This window comes from Trichechus manatus, unplaced genomic scaffold (assembly GCF_000243295.1).
Source record: "Trichechus manatus latirostris isolate Lorelei unplaced genomic scaffold, TriManLat1.0 scaffold00054, whole genome shotgun sequence".
NCBI lineage: Eukaryota > Metazoa > Chordata > Mammalia > Sirenia > Trichechidae > Trichechus > Trichechus manatus.
In genome coordinates, this window is record NW_004443990.1 from 15,455,114 (window position 1) to 15,472,875 (window position 17,762).

At 44.0% G+C, this 17,762-nt stretch overlaps 2 protein-coding genes across 2 annotated transcripts in view; both read right to left on the bottom strand.

Annotated features, from left to right (window-relative positions):
• PIP4K2B (phosphatidylinositol-5-phosphate 4-kinase type 2 beta) overlaps window positions 1-781 on the bottom strand; it is a 28,168-nt gene extending 27,387 nt beyond the window's left edge. The window contains exon 1 of the mRNA XM_004378010.2: window positions 527-781. Within this exon, the coding sequence (XP_004378067.1) occupies window positions 527-685 (159 nt within the window). The 5' untranslated portion in view covers window positions 686-781. The remainder of the gene's footprint in view (window positions 1-526) is intronic.
• A 967-nt stretch (window positions 782-1,748) lies between these two features.
• The window catches only part of CWC25 (CWC25 spliceosome associated protein homolog), a 24,263-nt gene continuing 8,249 nt past the window's right edge, over window positions 1,749-17,762 (bottom strand). The window contains exons 3-10 of the mRNA XM_004378011.2: window positions 10,918-11,154; window positions 9,624-9,693; window positions 8,795-8,922; window positions 8,028-8,091; window positions 7,183-7,394; window positions 6,511-6,609; window positions 3,671-3,832; window positions 1,749-3,157 (exon numbers count right to left, since the gene is read on the bottom strand). Of these exons, the coding sequence (XP_004378068.1) occupies window positions 3,043-3,157; window positions 3,671-3,832; window positions 6,511-6,609; window positions 7,183-7,394; window positions 8,028-8,091; window positions 8,795-8,922; window positions 9,624-9,693; window positions 10,918-11,154 (1,087 nt within the window). The 3' untranslated portion in view covers window positions 1,749-3,042. The remainder of the gene's footprint in view (window positions 3,158-3,670; window positions 3,833-6,510; window positions 6,610-7,182; window positions 7,395-8,027; window positions 8,092-8,794; window positions 8,923-9,623; window positions 9,694-10,917; window positions 11,155-17,762) is intronic.

The following is a 17,762-nucleotide window of genomic DNA, read 5'->3' on the forward strand; positions in this document are numbered from 1 at the left end:
AATCCATAGTCAGGGTTAAGCAGGCCTGGAGGATGGGAAACTCTGCAGCCACACCAACCAAAACGACCAGAAACAGAGGAATATTCAGGCAGGCCAATGCTACCAGCCCCATCCACTCGACAGTGAGCTTGCAGGCGATTAAAAGGAACAAGAGGGCAAACAGTGCAGCAAACGGGGTGATCGGAGATGAGAGAGCGCTGGGATGAAAGCGATTTCACCGCACCCAGGCCTTCCCCCTGAGCTCCAGGGGCTGCCCAAAGTGAGGATACCAGACGCAGGAAGCTAGAGGGGCTGGAGGCGGGGGAGGAGGCGACGGCGTACCACGGAGACACCAGGCCTCGCGTGGCGCGCGGGGAGTGCACACCCGGCCGGGACGGCGTGCAAGGGTGGGGTGGGCGTGCAAGTGGCTTGGCAAAGGTTTGCAGGCGTCACTGGCAGGGCCTGCGGGGCAAGGGCTCGGGGCTGCAGGGGGCGTGGGAGTGCGCAGGGCCGCGCTCGGAGGGGCGCGCGCGGGGGAGCTGGTTACCGTGTGGTTCACCCCCCACATCAGGACGCTGAGGATCGGCTCGCTGGCTCGGAATAGCTTCACTTTCTGGCACACGAAATGCTTCTTCTTGGTCTTGGTCTTGCTGGCGCTGAGCGGCGCCACCGCCACCGCCGTGGTGCTGGTGCAGTTGGACGACATGCCCGGGGCGGTGGCGGCGGCGGCGGCGGCGAAAGGTGGGGGCGGCGGAGACCGAGCACAATCCAGCGGCCCCAGGCCTCCCCCGGACCGATCCCCACCCCCACTTTCTCACCGCGCCATGGTCGCGCCCGTCCCGTTACCTCCCCACCCCGCCCCGTTGGTTCCGTCCGCCCCACGCTCCGCCCCGCAAGCCTGAGGGCCCCGCCCCAGAGAGCCGGCCTTGCCGCTCCGCACCCCGCCCCCGGGCGGTGCCGCCCCGCCGTCACCAGGCCCCGTCCTTCCAGCCTAGATGGTACCACCCGTCCCGGAGAGGCAGCGGCCGCCCCGCCCGCCCCTCCTCCCTGGGCCTGACAGGAACTGGGCCGAGCCGAGCTTGTCGTCGCACGCCTCAAAACCCTGCGCGGCAGCGGGGAGGGGAGCAGATATGGGTAGGTTTCGCTGTCTACCACGGAAAGGTGTTCCTGTCCGGGCCCCCAAAGCCAAGGTTTAGCTCTCCTTCAACCTGACGTGCCAAGATGGCGGCGGCACCGCTGCTCGGGAAGAGGAGGAGGGACGGGAATGCGAGGAGGCTGGGACGTACCATCCCCACCCCGGGGGAGAGAGTAGGAACACAGTAAGAGGAAAAGGAAGTCCAGTTTGGAAAACCAAGGAACGCCCCCTCGCCCCACCCAGGCGTAGATTTGCCCACTCCCCTGGGCCTAGGGTGCGTTCCACCCGCGGGGCACGCCCCTTTCCCCAGGGCCAATGAGAGAAGCAGGCCGGGAACCCTGGGTTTTATGAATGGGTCTTACACCCACCCACCACCGCCGGGCCTCCTGCCGCCAAAGTGTCGAGTTAAGAGACCGCTAGTACTTTAGGACATCTATCCTACAGCAGAGAATTATAACTGTCTTATTCTCTGGCTCACTTCATAAAATCTTTGCGTAAACTGCCCACGCTTTGTTACATAATTCATCTCGAATGAAGGATCTCCGTATATTTGGTACAAATTACTGGTCAACATGTTCTGTCTGGGATTTCATGAAGTCGGTAGTCTGCACAGAAATGGCATAGTCGCTCTTTAAACAGTTACAAAAATAAATGTAGCATTTATTGCCAAGTAAAATAAAAGCGATTAACCCTAAAATAGGGAAGTAGGATGAGGTGATTAAATGAATAACAAGCCAATGGTACATTCTCTCTGGGGAAAGACTGGCTTTTAAGTATTGAAGTGGTTGACAACATCAGAGCTCAAAAACATGAATCCTCCCAGCCATTCTAGTCAAGAATGTCTAGAAGTTCCCTAGTCAAGTGCCCACTCCTAGTGAAAGAATAGAGAAAGGAGTAAAGACAGGAGATTGGTCCCTTAAGGATTTTTTTTTTTTTTTAATATCTGACTAAAAAATAGTAGCAAACAAGTTCTGAAATCCTAAAATTGTAATAAGGTTACTACATGATAAAAGGGAAGCCATGAAATAAACAGCTTCTACTTTCTTTTAAGAGCTCGGGCACACATTGGCAATTTGGTCCTGACTCCTAAAATCATTTGACTTTACCACTGCACTGACTACATTAGAGACTCTACGCAGTGATGTGTGAAAGGATAGATACCCTATATCCTAAACCAGCCAGATTCAGAGAGAAAAAAGAACTGACTGCCTTATTGTATAACTCACTAGTAAGGTTCAGTGTGATTCCATTACATATTAAAGTACTTACCAAACAAGATACTCTCACAGAGTTAAAATGTTTTAAAAGCATATAAAAATTATACTTTTGCACATATACACACTATACTTTTACAGTTCAAAAGAAAGACCAAATAGTTGAGTTTAACAGTTCATTCAGAGGTTTTTTTGGGTATACAGTTTTCCCTTCCAGATGGTTTTTCACTCTTCCCTAACCTGACATCAGTCTCACGTTATATACTAAATCAAGTAAATCTTCATTTACCCCAGTTAAGCGCAAGCTATCTGAGTGACTCTGGAGAGAGAGGTTTCTGAAAGGTCCGGTCTATACTGAGGTGGTAGAACAGGTCTGGACACACAGTTGCCCAGGTAAGTGTCACAACCACAGGGAGCAGCCTTCCAGAGCAGGACAGGTACTCACACCAAGATGGTCGCCCATTAAAAAATTCAGTCAAAACCCACTCTACACCCAGCAAAAGCTCCTGAGGGACTGATGAGTCCCATAAAGGAAGTCACACTGGTTCTCAAAGGGAGTGAGCTGCGCCAGGAATCGATGGAGGACGGTCACTTTGAACAGTGCTGGTCTGACATCTTTGGAAGAAGTCATTTGAACTCTTATAAAGAGAATTTTTAAGAAGTCAGCAGCATCGCTGGAAAGCTCAGGAAAACCAGCAAGAGAGGGGATGACTTTCATCTTTTCATAAAGTTCCTCTCCAGAGCTACTGAAGTTCTCTGTAGAGAGTAGATATTTCGCTTCACCCGATCCTCCAGGGAGGAAGTAGATGCACTCTCTAGCTTCATGCGGCTAGGAACAAAAGACAAACATAAGTCAAAAACATGTTTTCAATTGGTCAACTATCTGGCAGAATTCAAAGAAACAGGTTGCTAGCCTTAAAGCAGCTACAGAAACACAAACACTTTTAAGCTCACATAGATAACTTTCAAGTCACTCCATCTGGATCTAAATTTTTTAAAAATAGTGTCCATAAGGGAAAATTTATCTGTTTTGGAAAATAAGTCAAAGCCTTTGGAAAAAGGCTTCCTAAGCCATAAATTGTTATTTAAAAGGAAGGCCTAGGAGTTTTCAGTGATTTAGGAAATACCAATTCATTTCTCCTCCCCTCCTCAAAAACACCCCACTATCTGGCCAGAAGCTAGGAGGAGTAACAGAAGCTGTCTGGAGGTTGATCTCAGCGCTGGGAGCAGCGCGCTCTCTGCACAGGCACAGAAACACCCAGAACACAAAGAGCCAGCTGCTGAGCTGCCTCCTTGAGACAGTCTCCGTGAAAGCCCCTGGGCGGGAAAAAGATGCACTGACTGGATAAACTTCCCGTCCTGGGAGTTCAGCTTCTCCAGCCTCTGCTCCTGTTCTTCATCCTTCATGTGCCTCTTGAGGATGTTCAGCCTCTCTTCCTCTCGCCACTTGGCATTCTCCATCATCTCTTGCCGTTTTCGCTCTAGTTCCTCTGCTGAGAGTTTTCTGTTGAACACAAAACCATTCTATTAAGTCTTACAGAAACAGCACAGGGAGAACAGAAATCAGGTAGAACTCCAGGATCTCCAGCTCACTGCTCTCTTTCCAAGGAAATGCCCAATTCAGGGTCAAGCCTAGCTATAAGTTTCCTTCTTTCCTAACATACTGGTCAAGGGGTTTCATCCAAACTTCAAAGACTTTTAGTGAAGGATTTCATACTCTCACTCAGTAATCTGTGAAATTATTCTGAAAAATTAAATATGAAATAAACTGAAAACCAATAGCCTAAACCTACAGCAATTATATCCCAACAACTTACAGAACAAAGGATTAAGTTATCTATGTGACTGTTGAGGTGCTTAGAAATACATGGATGTGGCCCATGAGTACACCACTTTAGGAAGAAGCTAGGAGCCAGAATGCCTGAAGAATTCAACTTAACCTCAAAAAGTAATAGGCAGCTCTTCCCTGTCCCTCACTCCAAATAAAGGTAAAGAGCCAGAAGAAGAGATGAAGCAGCCCAATCACTATTTAACAATGTCAGACGTCCAAATCCATTGCTTTTCAAATGGGTGTGACGTATGGATCCTCCTTGAAAAGGAAAAATAATTATCAGAGCTCAATAACTGGGAAATCCTTTTCAAAAACCCCACTAAATCAAAGCCATAAAACCATAAAGACAATGGGAGAGGAGACAATATTGGATAAGTGATGTCAACAAATTGTTAGAAGATGGGCATGGATGAAGGAGTGGTGACTACTTTTACAGATTAGAGAAAGCTGAATCCTAAGTGCTCACACTGATGAGAAGCAAGTGGATTCACAATGAAAATGCAGGGCAGGCTCAGGGACAGGAGTGACCGAGTACTAGGAAGGGTGGTGGTGAAGTATAGGGCTGAAGACAAAGAAACTAGTTTAAAGTCTATATAAGGAGCAATTAAGACACCCCTGGGTCCTCATGCCCAACCTGGGGAAGCCAGATGACTCCTCTCCCTGATGTCTACCAGAGACATAAAGTTTACTCTCGGGAGAAACCGAAGTAGACAGGAGATTAGAGGATGCAAAGGCTTCAGGCACTGCAGAGGGGGCTGGCAGGGCCACCAGACTGCATAGAGGGAATGAAGAAGTCTGCATATTCAACACTAACACTCAAGTCCCCACTGAGATCTGTGCTGCCTCCCAAATGCCAGCAGCCAGACTTACAGCTCATCATCAGGCAACCAGATGATTTTTCTCTGAAGAAAGTGAATGGCCCCAGACAAGAGAACCAAAAATACTGACACCTGAGTGTCCCCCAGCTAAAAGGCCAGTTCTCACCCAATCACCCACCGGTACACAAGCCCTGCTCATACACAGTGTGTTCAGCTTTTTTTCTTTTCTTGGTGACTTTTTTTTTTTTTTTTTAATTATAACTCCCTCTAGCCCCTGGTAACCATTAATCTACTTCTGTCTCAATGCATTTGCTTATTATAGGTATTTCATATAAATGGGATCATACAATAGTTGTCCTTTTGTGTTTGCCTTATTTCAATGAGCATAATGTTTTCAAGGTTCATTCATGTGGTGGCATGCAGGGCGAGGGACTGCTGTTTTATGGTATATTTTTCAACTATTTGGCTTTTAAAAAACAATAAAATATAAAGCAGGATCTGAAAAAGCATAGTCAGGTAGTGACCAACAGCCTTAGACAAAAATATAAAAAAATACAAATACTCATTAGCATCCCTAAGGGCAGCATGAATTACAGCACAGCCAGAAAACTGACCCCAAGCCACCAATAGAAGATAATAAAAGACTAAATTATGTTCGATATACTCTGGGAAAGCAGGGAAATATGTAACATATCTTGGAGATTACCAATCAAAATACTTAAAGCTTTTTAAAGTTTCTGTTCCCTGAAAACTCAAGATATCAGACAATTAAGAGTTGAAAGAGGCCTTAGGGGTCCACCTCTGTTCTAACAACATAGTGAATAAAAAAGACATTGTAGACATCAGTGGTTCTCAATGTTGGCTGCAAACTGGAATCACTGAGACGCTTTACAAAATACTGATGCCTGGATCCACCCCCAGAAATTCTGATGTAACTGGGCTGGTGTACAACCATGTAGTGGGCTTTTTTTTTTTTTTTTAAAGCTCCCCAGGTGGTCTATACATCCCACTGGCGAGTAAAAGGAAGTTCACAAAAAGTTGCCCACTTCATCCAAACTTCCACTAAGAGCAACCTAGACCCTCAGGGACAGCCTTCATGGGCACAACCAACCCTCCTCAGGTCCCAGGGCTGTACACTCCTGTCTCTGTCTAACCCCCTCCCCAGACAAGCACAAAATCAGCCTTAGGATGTCTACTCTCAAGGAGAGCATCCTGCTTCCCTTCCAGCTGATGCCTCAAGAATGGAACATTCTCTTAAGAAAAGCTTCTCTGTGGAAATCTCCATGAGAATTAACATGTTCATAGATATTGAGAGACAGTCACTTAATCAACTGTTCATTAATTCAAAACTATTTATTTTGTCCTTAGAGTGTGCCTGGCATGGCACTGGGACCAGACCACTAAAAGTTGACAAGATGAGTAAAAGTTGGTTTGGCAAAAAGGTGATACAGATTATCCATCTGCTCTGGTTTGAGCCACTCCTGGACTCAGGCCTGCAGAGTCTGAAATTAATCTACTGGGCTCCTGACTTACCTGGTGTATCCGGAAGCATGCCGCCTTTGGTGGACCTCTTTTTTAGGTGATGGGCTCGTAGTTCGGCCCCTCTCTCTCCTGTTTCCCTTAGAGTTGTGCCTACAATGGACACAGAGAGCAGAGGGGAGAAAAACCTTTTCAACACAGAGGATTATATTATGCTCCTCAAACACTGGAATAAGAGCTAATAATAGTCTTAAAACTATAATCCAAATTGAGAGAGTAAAGAGCAGAATTGGAAGAAAAACAAGGGCATAGGGATACGTAAGATTTGATATTAAACTGACCCTAGAGATTCCACTAGCGTAATACAGTAAAACCTGCAAAAGCCAGAACCTGTGTAAGGCAGAAACATGTCAGAGAAGGAAAACTTGAATATTTTCCACTAATCACAATAGAAGACCGTACCCTGTCAAAGGCGGAAAATTTGCAAGACCAAGGCAATCCCATCGAGTTCCAGCTCTTACAGGTTTCACTGTATATACCTACAAATATATGGTTCCAGGGGCCTGAGCTTTAAATTGCAGTTAAAAAAAAAAAAAATGATGTAAAGGAAATAACAAAACAAAGACATTTGGAAAAGTCGATGAATGGACATCACCAGAAGTAAATGCCTGCTGTAACCAGGTCTCCACATTCACCGGTTATTTCCCAGGGAGTTGCCACACTCACAGTTTGCTGGGCCTTGGGGACCGTGACCGTCTGCCCGGTGACCGAGAACTCCTGTCCCGGGACCCTGCTTCCCTGGTGCTCTTCTTGCTGGCATGTCTAGGGGGTGAGTGGGAGGAGCTTCTGGACCTGGAATGGTTCTTTAGCCCGTGCACTCCCTTTGGCTCGGCCATCAGAGGACCCTGCAGTCTCTGGCTATGGTTGGAGTCCCTGACCTGTAACATCAAGGAAAGGCAGAAAAGTTATTCATAAAAGAAAAGATATTCATAAGAAAGCCCAGCAGTTCAGGAGAGAATGTAGTAAAACAAAGGAATGAATGAGCACTGAGGCTCTGTAAATAGCCAGACACAGGCACATCAATTACTGAGTTATCGCTGAGAACCATACAAACTGAGAAATGTTATTTCTAGAATCCCCTAAAAGGACACACTCACTCAGCCACCTCAAATTACTTCTTTACTTGGCCCTTCACTGCACCCTAATGAGGAGCAAGAGATAGAAGCATGGAGGGCAGGACCAAAGGTTAACAAGACAGAGGATGTACATTTGTCAAAAGTCATCAAACTGTACACTTAAAATGTGTGCACTTTATATAAGTTATCTGCAGAGGAATGGGCAGAATGCCCAGCAAAGAGCCCGAATGCCTTCTTGGAGGTTTAGCCTCTCTGCTAAGAGGGCCCTCAGCTACAGTAAGAGGCTCAGGGGAAAGGAGTGGGCCTGTTCCCCAGCAGCCCCGACCCTGCCATCCACACAATGTTTGGTTGGCTGCCAAAAATGCTCTACATCCAAAAGGGTTGTCAAGCTGGCACATTCTACAGCCACTCCCTTGGGGAAGCCCACATCCCTACCTGTAAGCCATATCCAGCAGCTTTGGACAAAACAGAGGAGGAACTGGCCATCTTCTTTTGAGATCTAAGAGATTAAAATACATACACACTCATTGAAAAAGAAACTGCATAAAGGTCCAGTTCCAATCTCTTGTGCTGAAACATGCTTCCTGCTTCAAATGTGACCTTTCCTATCCCTGACAACCTCCCCTCCCCTAGCTATTACTTGGGAGTGCTTTTCTCTATTTGGACTGTCTTTGCTGGAAGATGCATCCGCACAGTCATATTTTTCCTGTGAAAAACGTGGGCCTAGCTTCTCAGCCCCAACCCCTGAATACATTCTCTTCTTACCTCGTGCTGCTATTCTGGGGACTAACAGTGAGTCAGCAGCAACAACGATGACTGCTCCCATGGGGAAGACACACAGAACAGGTCCAGATGGGCCCATTAATCCATTTAAAAAAGAAAAAAGCTAACACAAAACTCACTTCAGTCCTGGAGGAATCACACCCAGGATGTGCGACCTAAGACCTGCAAGGCTAACATCAGCTCTGTTAGGGGTCTCTCTCCAGTACAATGCCACCCATCCACATTTAACATCTCCAAGGAAGTCCAGAGCTAGATGGCAAGCTCTGTGGGCATAGGGCCCATGATCGAGTGTTCACCACTGAAACCCCAGTGCCTGGCAGTTCCCAGCTTAGAGTAGGCATTCAGTTAACATCTGTGGAATGAATGAGTGAATGAGCGAGTGAATCAATGATGAGGGAGGCCTGTTTCCACATGCTCACCTCCCCCGGCTGCGCTCATCCTCGCTACTGGAACGCTCGCTGTTCGAACTTCGATGCTTGTGCTTCTTGTGCTTCTTTTTCTTCTCCTTCTTCTTCTTCTTCTCCTTTTTTTCCAGACTCATTTGCAACTAGAAAATGCCCAGAACATGCCCATGTAAGGTTCTCAAGACACCCCCTCAGGCCCCTTTGAGGGGACTGTGCCAAGCACAATTGCCTGACTATATGCCTCTGGGTCTACTGGGGTCCAAGACATTATCAAGGGTTCCCTGCCCACGAGCAGGAGGGTCTCAACCCTGGTTGTACACAAACCCACCCTAGATTACTGAATAGAATCTCAAGTGGATGGGATTAGAAATTTGTGTTTTTAAACACTCCCCAGAACCACTGCCAAGGAGTTTCCATTCTATGTCAGAATAACTCCAACTCCACTGAAAGCAAGGCCAATCTTTACATTTTCCTTACCAACTGATCCAAGAAATAATCTCATAATATGCCATGTGAAAGCCCTAGAGGCTTTATATACCACAACCAAGGACACACTCTGATATTCTGAACACACTATATGATCATGCTTTCCACACAAGCATATACCATACCCTTCTTTTTCTGGAAAAATAACAGCACACAATGTTTTTTCCAACCAAAAGATGTAACAGGGGAAATCAAGCTTAATTAGGATTGCATTAAAATAACCAGGAGATGATCTCTAGCAGACAAAAAGTGAAGATGTCATTCTGTTTTCCCTCTTGTAAGGAAAGAGTAAGCGGAGATAAACTCTGGCTTTAGTAGCCGAAAGCTATTCTTGGGGCTTATTTGCTGCACTACTTACCAATTCTTTGATTTTCTTCATTTTCACAGGATTATTCAATACCTCTCTTTTTTTCTCTTCCTCCTTCTTCCTAAAGAGAGGATATTATGAAAATCATGACTATTTCTTTGGCAAAGGGGATTCAGTCATTGTAGTATCCACAATTCTATACAGCAATCTTTATTCCAAATGCATGATGACAGGTCCTGCGTTGAAGGCTGCTTGATGTTGGGGAAGTCAGAAATATTTCCCAAATCTGTGTACGAGATTGAATTTGGGGAGTGGGAGGGAAGTCCACACTGGTTCTCCGCTGTGCAAGAAACTTGAGTTTGGCCTGCTTCTCTATAGGACTCATGCTCAGGGCTTCCCAACTGGTTGAGTAAATGAGTGTCATCCTGTGTGTCAACTGCTTCCTGAAAAGCAACATTTCAAATACTACCTATCCTGTTTAGCATAATGAGCAGCTGGTAAATAGAGAGAAGATTCCTCTTTTAAGAAGTCTTACTCTCATGTACTGCTCATGATAAATTGGTCAACCTTCCTGGGGAACCATTTGGCAACACTTATCACAGCCTGCTCTTACTCTTTGATCCCCCAAATTCTACCACTAGAATTTGTTACTGTGAGGAAATAATCAAGGAAGGTTACTACCAAGTTGTTTATATTCTAACATTGAAAATTTGGAAACAAGTTAGGGATCCAACAAGAAAATATTAATATAATAAATCATGGCATATCCATACAACATGGACATTAAAAATGATGTTACAGAAGTGTATTTAGTGACATAGAAAGATGTTCAAAAGATATGATCAGGTAGGAAAAAAAGAAATTCTAAAATAATATGCACAGCATGATCCCACTTAGCACCTCAGGAGCAGCTGGGCTTTAATCTGTTATATATTAGGGTTTTAAGTAAGGTTCTAAAGTTTCTTTTTAAAGGATTCTGCTGTTAGAAAAAAAGCAAGGGGAGACCTGTTCACCCACTTAACCAGGTCTCTATGTATCACTAAATCTCCAAGAAGCTGCTAGCCTTTCTCACCTTGCTTCTGTCCCCTATTTTTGTTTAAGGGCCAACAGTAAATGAACAAATCTGGACTAGGCCAGTACCTTTGCCAATATCGTTCCATATGGCCTAGATCAGGCACCTTTAACAGAGCCTCCTGCCCAACATCAGAAAGCGCAAATGGAAACAAATCCTCTTGCACGGCAGAGAAGAGCCCAGGGGAAACCAATCATAAGATAGAGAATGAGTGGCCTCAGCACAGTCTCAAAGCATCTCTGTAACAAAACCCCCTTCCCTATCCCTCAGTACCTGATAATGAAGAGTGGGTCTTCCCGGATTTTGCTGGCCATGTCAAGAAGGGAATTGGCACCCGACGGGGCAAAGATAGAACCTGGGAGAAGTCCAGTCTCAGAAGAACAGCCTGCCTCCTTCTCCTCCATCTTCTCAAAAACGTATTTGTCAATGGGGCGCCCCAGTAGGTACTCATCACGGTTCACCATTCCACCGGGACCCTGGTACATCCAGTCCAGTTTTTCTTCTTTTTTCCTGGTTCAAGAAAAAAAAGCAAATTTTTGTATGAGTAATTAACTTGAGCTGTAAACTTGCACTGAAAGCACAATAAAATATATATATATATATATATATAGTCAAAGAAAATAGACTCCTGCAAACCTACACACAAAACCTGAACACGAGGGGTAGATAAACACAGCTGGTCAGAGCAGGACTCATTCTACTGGCACTTTCCAAGGGCAAAGCACCGGACCCCATGTGGCGTGCAAGGTTGCCTGCATGGAGCGTGCAATTTAGTAAGAAGGTAATTACAATACACACAAAGCAATTTATGAGGAAAACAATGTTCTTCAACCTAGAGCAAGGATCCTTGCTCAGGATTTCTTAAGTCTCTTTTAGAAAGCCTTTATGTTATACTTTCATTTCAAGGGTAATCTAAAACAATAAGTGTATTCTGGATCACTGTACTGCCAAGAACAATTTCAGTGACCACATACACAGTTGCATTTATTGTGTTTTTTGTTGCTTATTGTCACTTGGCACCAGTGGCATACAGGGGGATAACGAGAAGAGACCAGAGATAACCTAGTAAGTAAATAATGCTTTTGAACAAAGAAAGTAATTGGGGGGTGGGGGGGAGATTATGTCATAACATCTTGTCAAACAAATATATCCCAGTGGTTCTGAGACCAAAAAAGGGCTGAAAAAATTGAATCCTCACACAACAGACAGTAAAGGCATGCTGAACTCAGAAGAGCATGTGGTGAAGCAGCCCGTATCATATTCATGATAGAAACAAGTGATGCCATTTCACCAAAACAATATCAGCTATAACATTTAATTTTTTTTTACTTTTAAATTTTAATTTGTATATTTGATTTTTGTTATAAGGTTATATAACAACTATAAGGATAAAGAATTTCTTCCTACTTGCGTGCTTAGACATTTTTAATAAAAATAATTTGAACCAACACTGGAGGGTCCATGACCTTTTAATTTTTTTTCCCGTTAAAAGAATCAATTTGATTAAAACTACTGTCTTTAAAAAAATAATAATAAAAAATAAAATAAAAACAAACCAAAAAATCCCCCAAAACCTATCAATACCTAAGAATTGATTGTAAAGGGAAGCCTACATCAGATCTTATGGAGGTCTGAGTAGGAAGATCAATGGTAACTAGAATATTCTGGGAAGCTCATTTACCTGCGAGGCAGTATATCACAATGATTAAGAGCACAACCTTGGAAGTCAGGCAACATTTGCTATCAGCTCAAGGGAAGTTAAAGCCAAGTAACCTTTCTAAGCCTTGGTGTTCTCACCTCTAAAACAGAAATAAAATAGTACCTACCTCATTGGGTTGTTGGGGGATTAAATAAATTGATGGATTTTTTTTTTTAATCGAGGTGAAATTCACATAACATACAATTAAGTTCGTGGATTTTTAAAGTATTCAGAAGAGTACATGGCACAAAGTACTAAATAAACGTTAGCTGTTCTTTTTATTATTTATATATGTCTTTGTCTCTCCAGCAAGTTTTAAACTGCTACTTGTCCAGGACCACAGTTTACTCAGCTCTGAATCCCAGACAATTGCCTAATTACCATGTGTTCAATGTTTGACGTTTCATGGCAATGGATATGGAACTGGGCAGCAGTTTTTTAAAGAAAAGCAGGTCTTATTGACTGGGTGGGGAAATTTTAAAAGGACATGTCAAAGGTGACTAAAGATGACTCTAGGGACAGGAAGGTTGGGAATGAATATTTGCCTATTTGTTTGCAAACATTTACTCAACATGCTTCCTATGCGCCAGGCAGATGAGTAAGGGCAGAAGAATGAAAAATACAAAGGCAGTTGAGTTGTTTATAGGGTACTGGATGAAGCACACAGGTGAACAAATCACAAAACGGTGCTCCTGAGAGCTGGCATGTGTTGAGATGAGGTGACTCTGGGACCCAAAGTAAAACAGCCTGAAGTAAATAACTGGCAGCAGGAAAACAAAGGAGCTCTTCAAGAGAGAGAATAAAGAGGGAAGAGCAGCGAGCCTTGGAGAGCATTCACAGTTAAGGAATGAGAGGATGGAAGCTAAGTAAGTGAAGGGCAGAGAAAGGATGCTATGAAGAAGTAGAAGGAGCAGGAACCTACAGGCAAAGGACGAAAAAGTTTCAAGGAGAAGGGCAACTGCGTCAGATACAGAAGAAAGGATATGAAACATGAAGACAAACATCTCTATCAAGTAGTATTTGCGTGGCTCTGTGTAGTCTTCAAAAACCGTAAACCAAACCCATTGCTGTGGAGTTGATTCCAACTCATGTCAACCCCATGTGTGTCAGAGTAGAACTGCAGTCTATGAGGTTTTCAATGGCTGTAATCTTACGGAAGGTCCCTGGTTTGCTCTAACTGATAAACTAAAGTTTGGCAGGTCAAACTTACCCAGCAGCACCATGGAAAAAAGACTTGGTGATCTGCTTCCATAAAGAAAGAAAATCCTATGGAGATGTTATGGATTGAATTGTGTCCCCAAAAAATACACGTCGTAAATCCTAACCTCATAAGGTTACTATGAGTCGGAATCAATTCAATGGCAACAGGTTTTTATACCTGTGGTTATAATCCCATTTGGGAATGGTTTTTTTCTTTGTTATGTTAATGAGGCATTATTAGTATACAGTGTGTCTTAACTCAATCTCCTCTGAGATATAAAAGAGCAAACTGAGCAAACAACCAAGCAAGCAAGCAGAGATGAGGGAAGATGGATGACATGCCACATGAAGATCATCAAGGAGCCAAGGAATAGAAGCTGAAAAGAGACAAGGACCTTCCCCTAGACTGGACAGAGAGAGAGCCTTCCCCTAGAGCTGGTGCTCTGAATTCAAACTTCTAGCCCCCTAAACTGTGAGGAAATAAGTTTCTGTTTGTTAAAGCCACCCACTTGTGGTATTTCAGTTATAGTAGCACTAGATAACTAAGACAGGAGCAGTTCTACTCTGTAACACATGGGGTCGCCATGAGTCAGAATCAAGTGAACAGCACAAGACAACAACAACAAATCTATGAAAGTAGATCATCTGGACTTCCTTCTGCAGTGCCAAATTGCCAACCTTCTGATTAGTAGCCAAGCCAAACCATTTGCACCACCCAGGGAATCTAGTCTTAAAAAGACCCAGCTAATATCAGTTCTCTCAGGCCCTTTAGTAAGAGAATACATCCGACAGCTAACATCCAGGGCCACAGGATTTGGCTTCTGGTTCCACCACTAACCAGCTGAGTAACTCTGGGTAAGTTACTTCCATGCACTTTGATATCCTCATCTCTAAAATGAAGCTGATCACTGCTTCCTCTCCTTGTTACTCTGAGTTTTAAGTATTTGGGGAAAAGCCAGGTAAAAGCAAAGTAAAGTGATCTACAGACTTTTGTTGCTGCTATCATTAAGCATATAGACCAGGTTCTCAATCTAGGCTGCACAACAGAATCACCTGGGGAGTTCTCTTCAAACATACAAATGTCCTCATCCACATACCCCCTGGTGTTCTGAGGGAGCAAGCTTGGGATGGGAATTGCCACCATCCTAATTTATTTTTTTAGGCTTCCAAGCCCATTTTGTGCAAGGGTTGAAAAACACTGATATAGACTATTGTCTAGAAAACATAATTGCCTAAAATTATCACTAAATACTAGAGCAGTACTCTACTGCAGAGAAACTTGAAAATACAGGATAATACGTGTATTAAAATTTTCTATTTGTTCTAAGAATATTCTAAGAGAGATGCATTACAAACATAGAAAAGATGATCTGAGCCACAGTAGAAGTAAACTGTTGAACAGTAAAGAGTTTTTATTGGTGTTTTATGTGATAAATTATTCTAAAAGCAAGACACCATCCAAAGAACTACACAAACCTGCGAAATGGACAATTGCCTGTCATCTTAAAGCAGATCATCTAAATATATCCATAGGAAAGACAGACAAAAAAAGAACCTATGGGCTTGCTTTTGTGTTTTAATTTTGGAGGCTATGTGAGGGGACAAAAATCAACAGAGTATCCATGAACATCTGTCTCCTCTGCCATGAGACCACAGGAACTGGATGGTGCCCGGCTACCATTACCTGAACATTTTGTAGAAGAATCCTGATCAAAAGGGGGAATGCAAAACATCATTTCAAATTCTCATGGAATCCAGACTTTCCGGAGCCATGGAGGCTGGATGAACCCCCAACACTATTGCCCTGAGATAGTTTTTAAACTTTAAGGCAAAAATAATCCCCTGAAGTCTTCTTTAAACCAAACAAGAGTTTAGCTTAATTAGTAAAGAAGTGGGGAGGCAGGGCCAAGACCGCAAAGTAGTCAAGACGCTTCCAGTGGACCCTTTTACAACAAACACCAAAAAAAACAAGTGAATCGATTACATATGGCAATCTGGGAGCCCTGAACATCAAAGGCAGAGTTGAGGAACTAGACTGAGTGGCAGTGAGAGGGACAGACGATTCAGAAGCAGCGAGGAGTTGCCAGACCTGACCTGCCGAGATCCTGAGCCCTTCAGGCCTGATCAGCTCAGGGGTAAGCGGTGAAGCAGGCAAGCAGCCATGCTCAGGATGCATGTTTTCTGCACCGGGAGAGACACAGTGCCAGAGAACCAGTGAAAAGCAGCCCCGTATCTGTGAAAGATAAGTACTTCCATACGGCCTACTACGCAGATCAAAAACACCTGCCTTAGGGAAAAACCTCCCTCCCATTTACCTCCCCTCTCCCTGCTCTGCACTGGATCCCAGACAGGCTTCAGCAATTGCCCAGGCCCCTGGGCGGGAAGTAGGATCCATCACATGCCTGGAGCCATTCTCCCTGCCTTGGAGAGTGAACAAATTAACAAAGAGGAAAAAATTAACTCCCGGCTCTCCTAAGCCAGGAACCCAGGGTAGGCACAGCTCCTTTGCCTAGGCACAGACATAAGGGATTCAAAGACTTTGAGTGCCTTTCCTCCTGCATAGACTTGTGTGGGCCCATTTCAACAGCGTAGGCCCTCATTACCGCAGTACAACAGGGTATATACCAGAAGTCTAACTTTAACTGTTTCAGCTATGAAGTGGCAGGTTCTTGACATTTCACGCTGCTCTGCCCATTAAGCAGGGTCTTCACCTACACACATCAGAGGCCTGAGGACTGGTGGCTCCACCCACACCACCTAGCCACCTGCAATAGTGGCCCATGAAAAAGAGGTACCCCCCAGTCCTTACAGCCAACAGCATTAGGTGCTCACAGTCTGGCTGCAAAACCCGCCCACCTACGCGCTCTAGGGAACAGGGAGACAGCTTCCTCCTGGACACTTGGGGGCAGCCGTCAGCCCCCTGCGTTGCTCTGAGTGTGTTCCCCTGCTGCAGCCAGATGCCTGTGCCTACACCAATCACCCATGCCTGTCTAGGACTGTAAGTGAGAGTCTATACCACACACTTGGTGGCTATCTATCTGGGCACCTGAGCTGAATCCATACAGGAAGAGTGGGCAGACTCCTGAGCTTACATACCTAGTAACAGATCTAACTACCTGGTGACAGGACATTGGAGCTTCAAAGGTACCAATAATCAAACCAGCTCATACGAGCAACCTATTTGGGCATCTCAAAACAAAACAAGAAGTTAGGACACAGTAAGCAAACATTACATAAATATAATAACTTATTGATGGCTTGGAGACAACAGTCAATATCAAATCACATAAAGAGGCAATCCATGATGGCTTCAGCAAGCTACCAAAATAATGAATCTAGAAATTTTCCTCCTCTGGAAAATTATTAGAATTACCGGAGGCAGAATACAAAAGATTAATACACAGAACTCTTCAAGAAATTAGGAAGGAAATTAAGCAAAATGCAAAACATGCAACAGAAGAAATTAAAAAGATTAGAGAAGAGCATAATGACAAATTTAACAGGCTGGAAGAATCCATAGAGAGACAGCAATCAGAAATCCAGAAGATTAACAATAAAATTTCAGAATTAGACAACTCAATAGACAGTCATAGGAACAGAATTGAAACAATGGAAGTCAGAATTAGTGAGATTAAAGATAAAGCACTTGACAGCAACTTATTTGAGGAAAAATCAGATAAAAGGATTTAAAAAAGTGAAGAAACCCTATGAATTACTTGGGTCTCTATCAAGAGGAATAACCTACGAGTGACTGGAGTACCAAAACAGGGGGGGATAACAGAAAATATAGAGAGAATTATTGAAGATTTGTTGGCAGAAAACTTCCCTGATATCGTGAAAGATGAGAAGATAACTATCCAAGATGCTCATCGAACCCCACATAAGGTAGATCCCAAAAGAAAGTCACCAAGACACGTTATAATTAAACTTGCCAAAACCAAAGATAAAGAGAGAATTTTAAGAGTGGCTAGGGATAAACGAAAAGACATCTACAAAGGAGGGTCAGTAAGAATAAGCTCAGACTACTCAGCAGAAACCATGCAGGTAAGAAGGCAATGGGGTAAGATATATAAAGTCTTGAAGGAAAAAAACTACCAGCCAAGAATTATATATCCAGCAAAACTGTCTCTCAAATATGATGGCAAAATTAGGGCATGTCCAGATAAACAGAAGTTTAGGGAATTTGCAAAAACCAAACCAAAATTACAAGAAATACTAA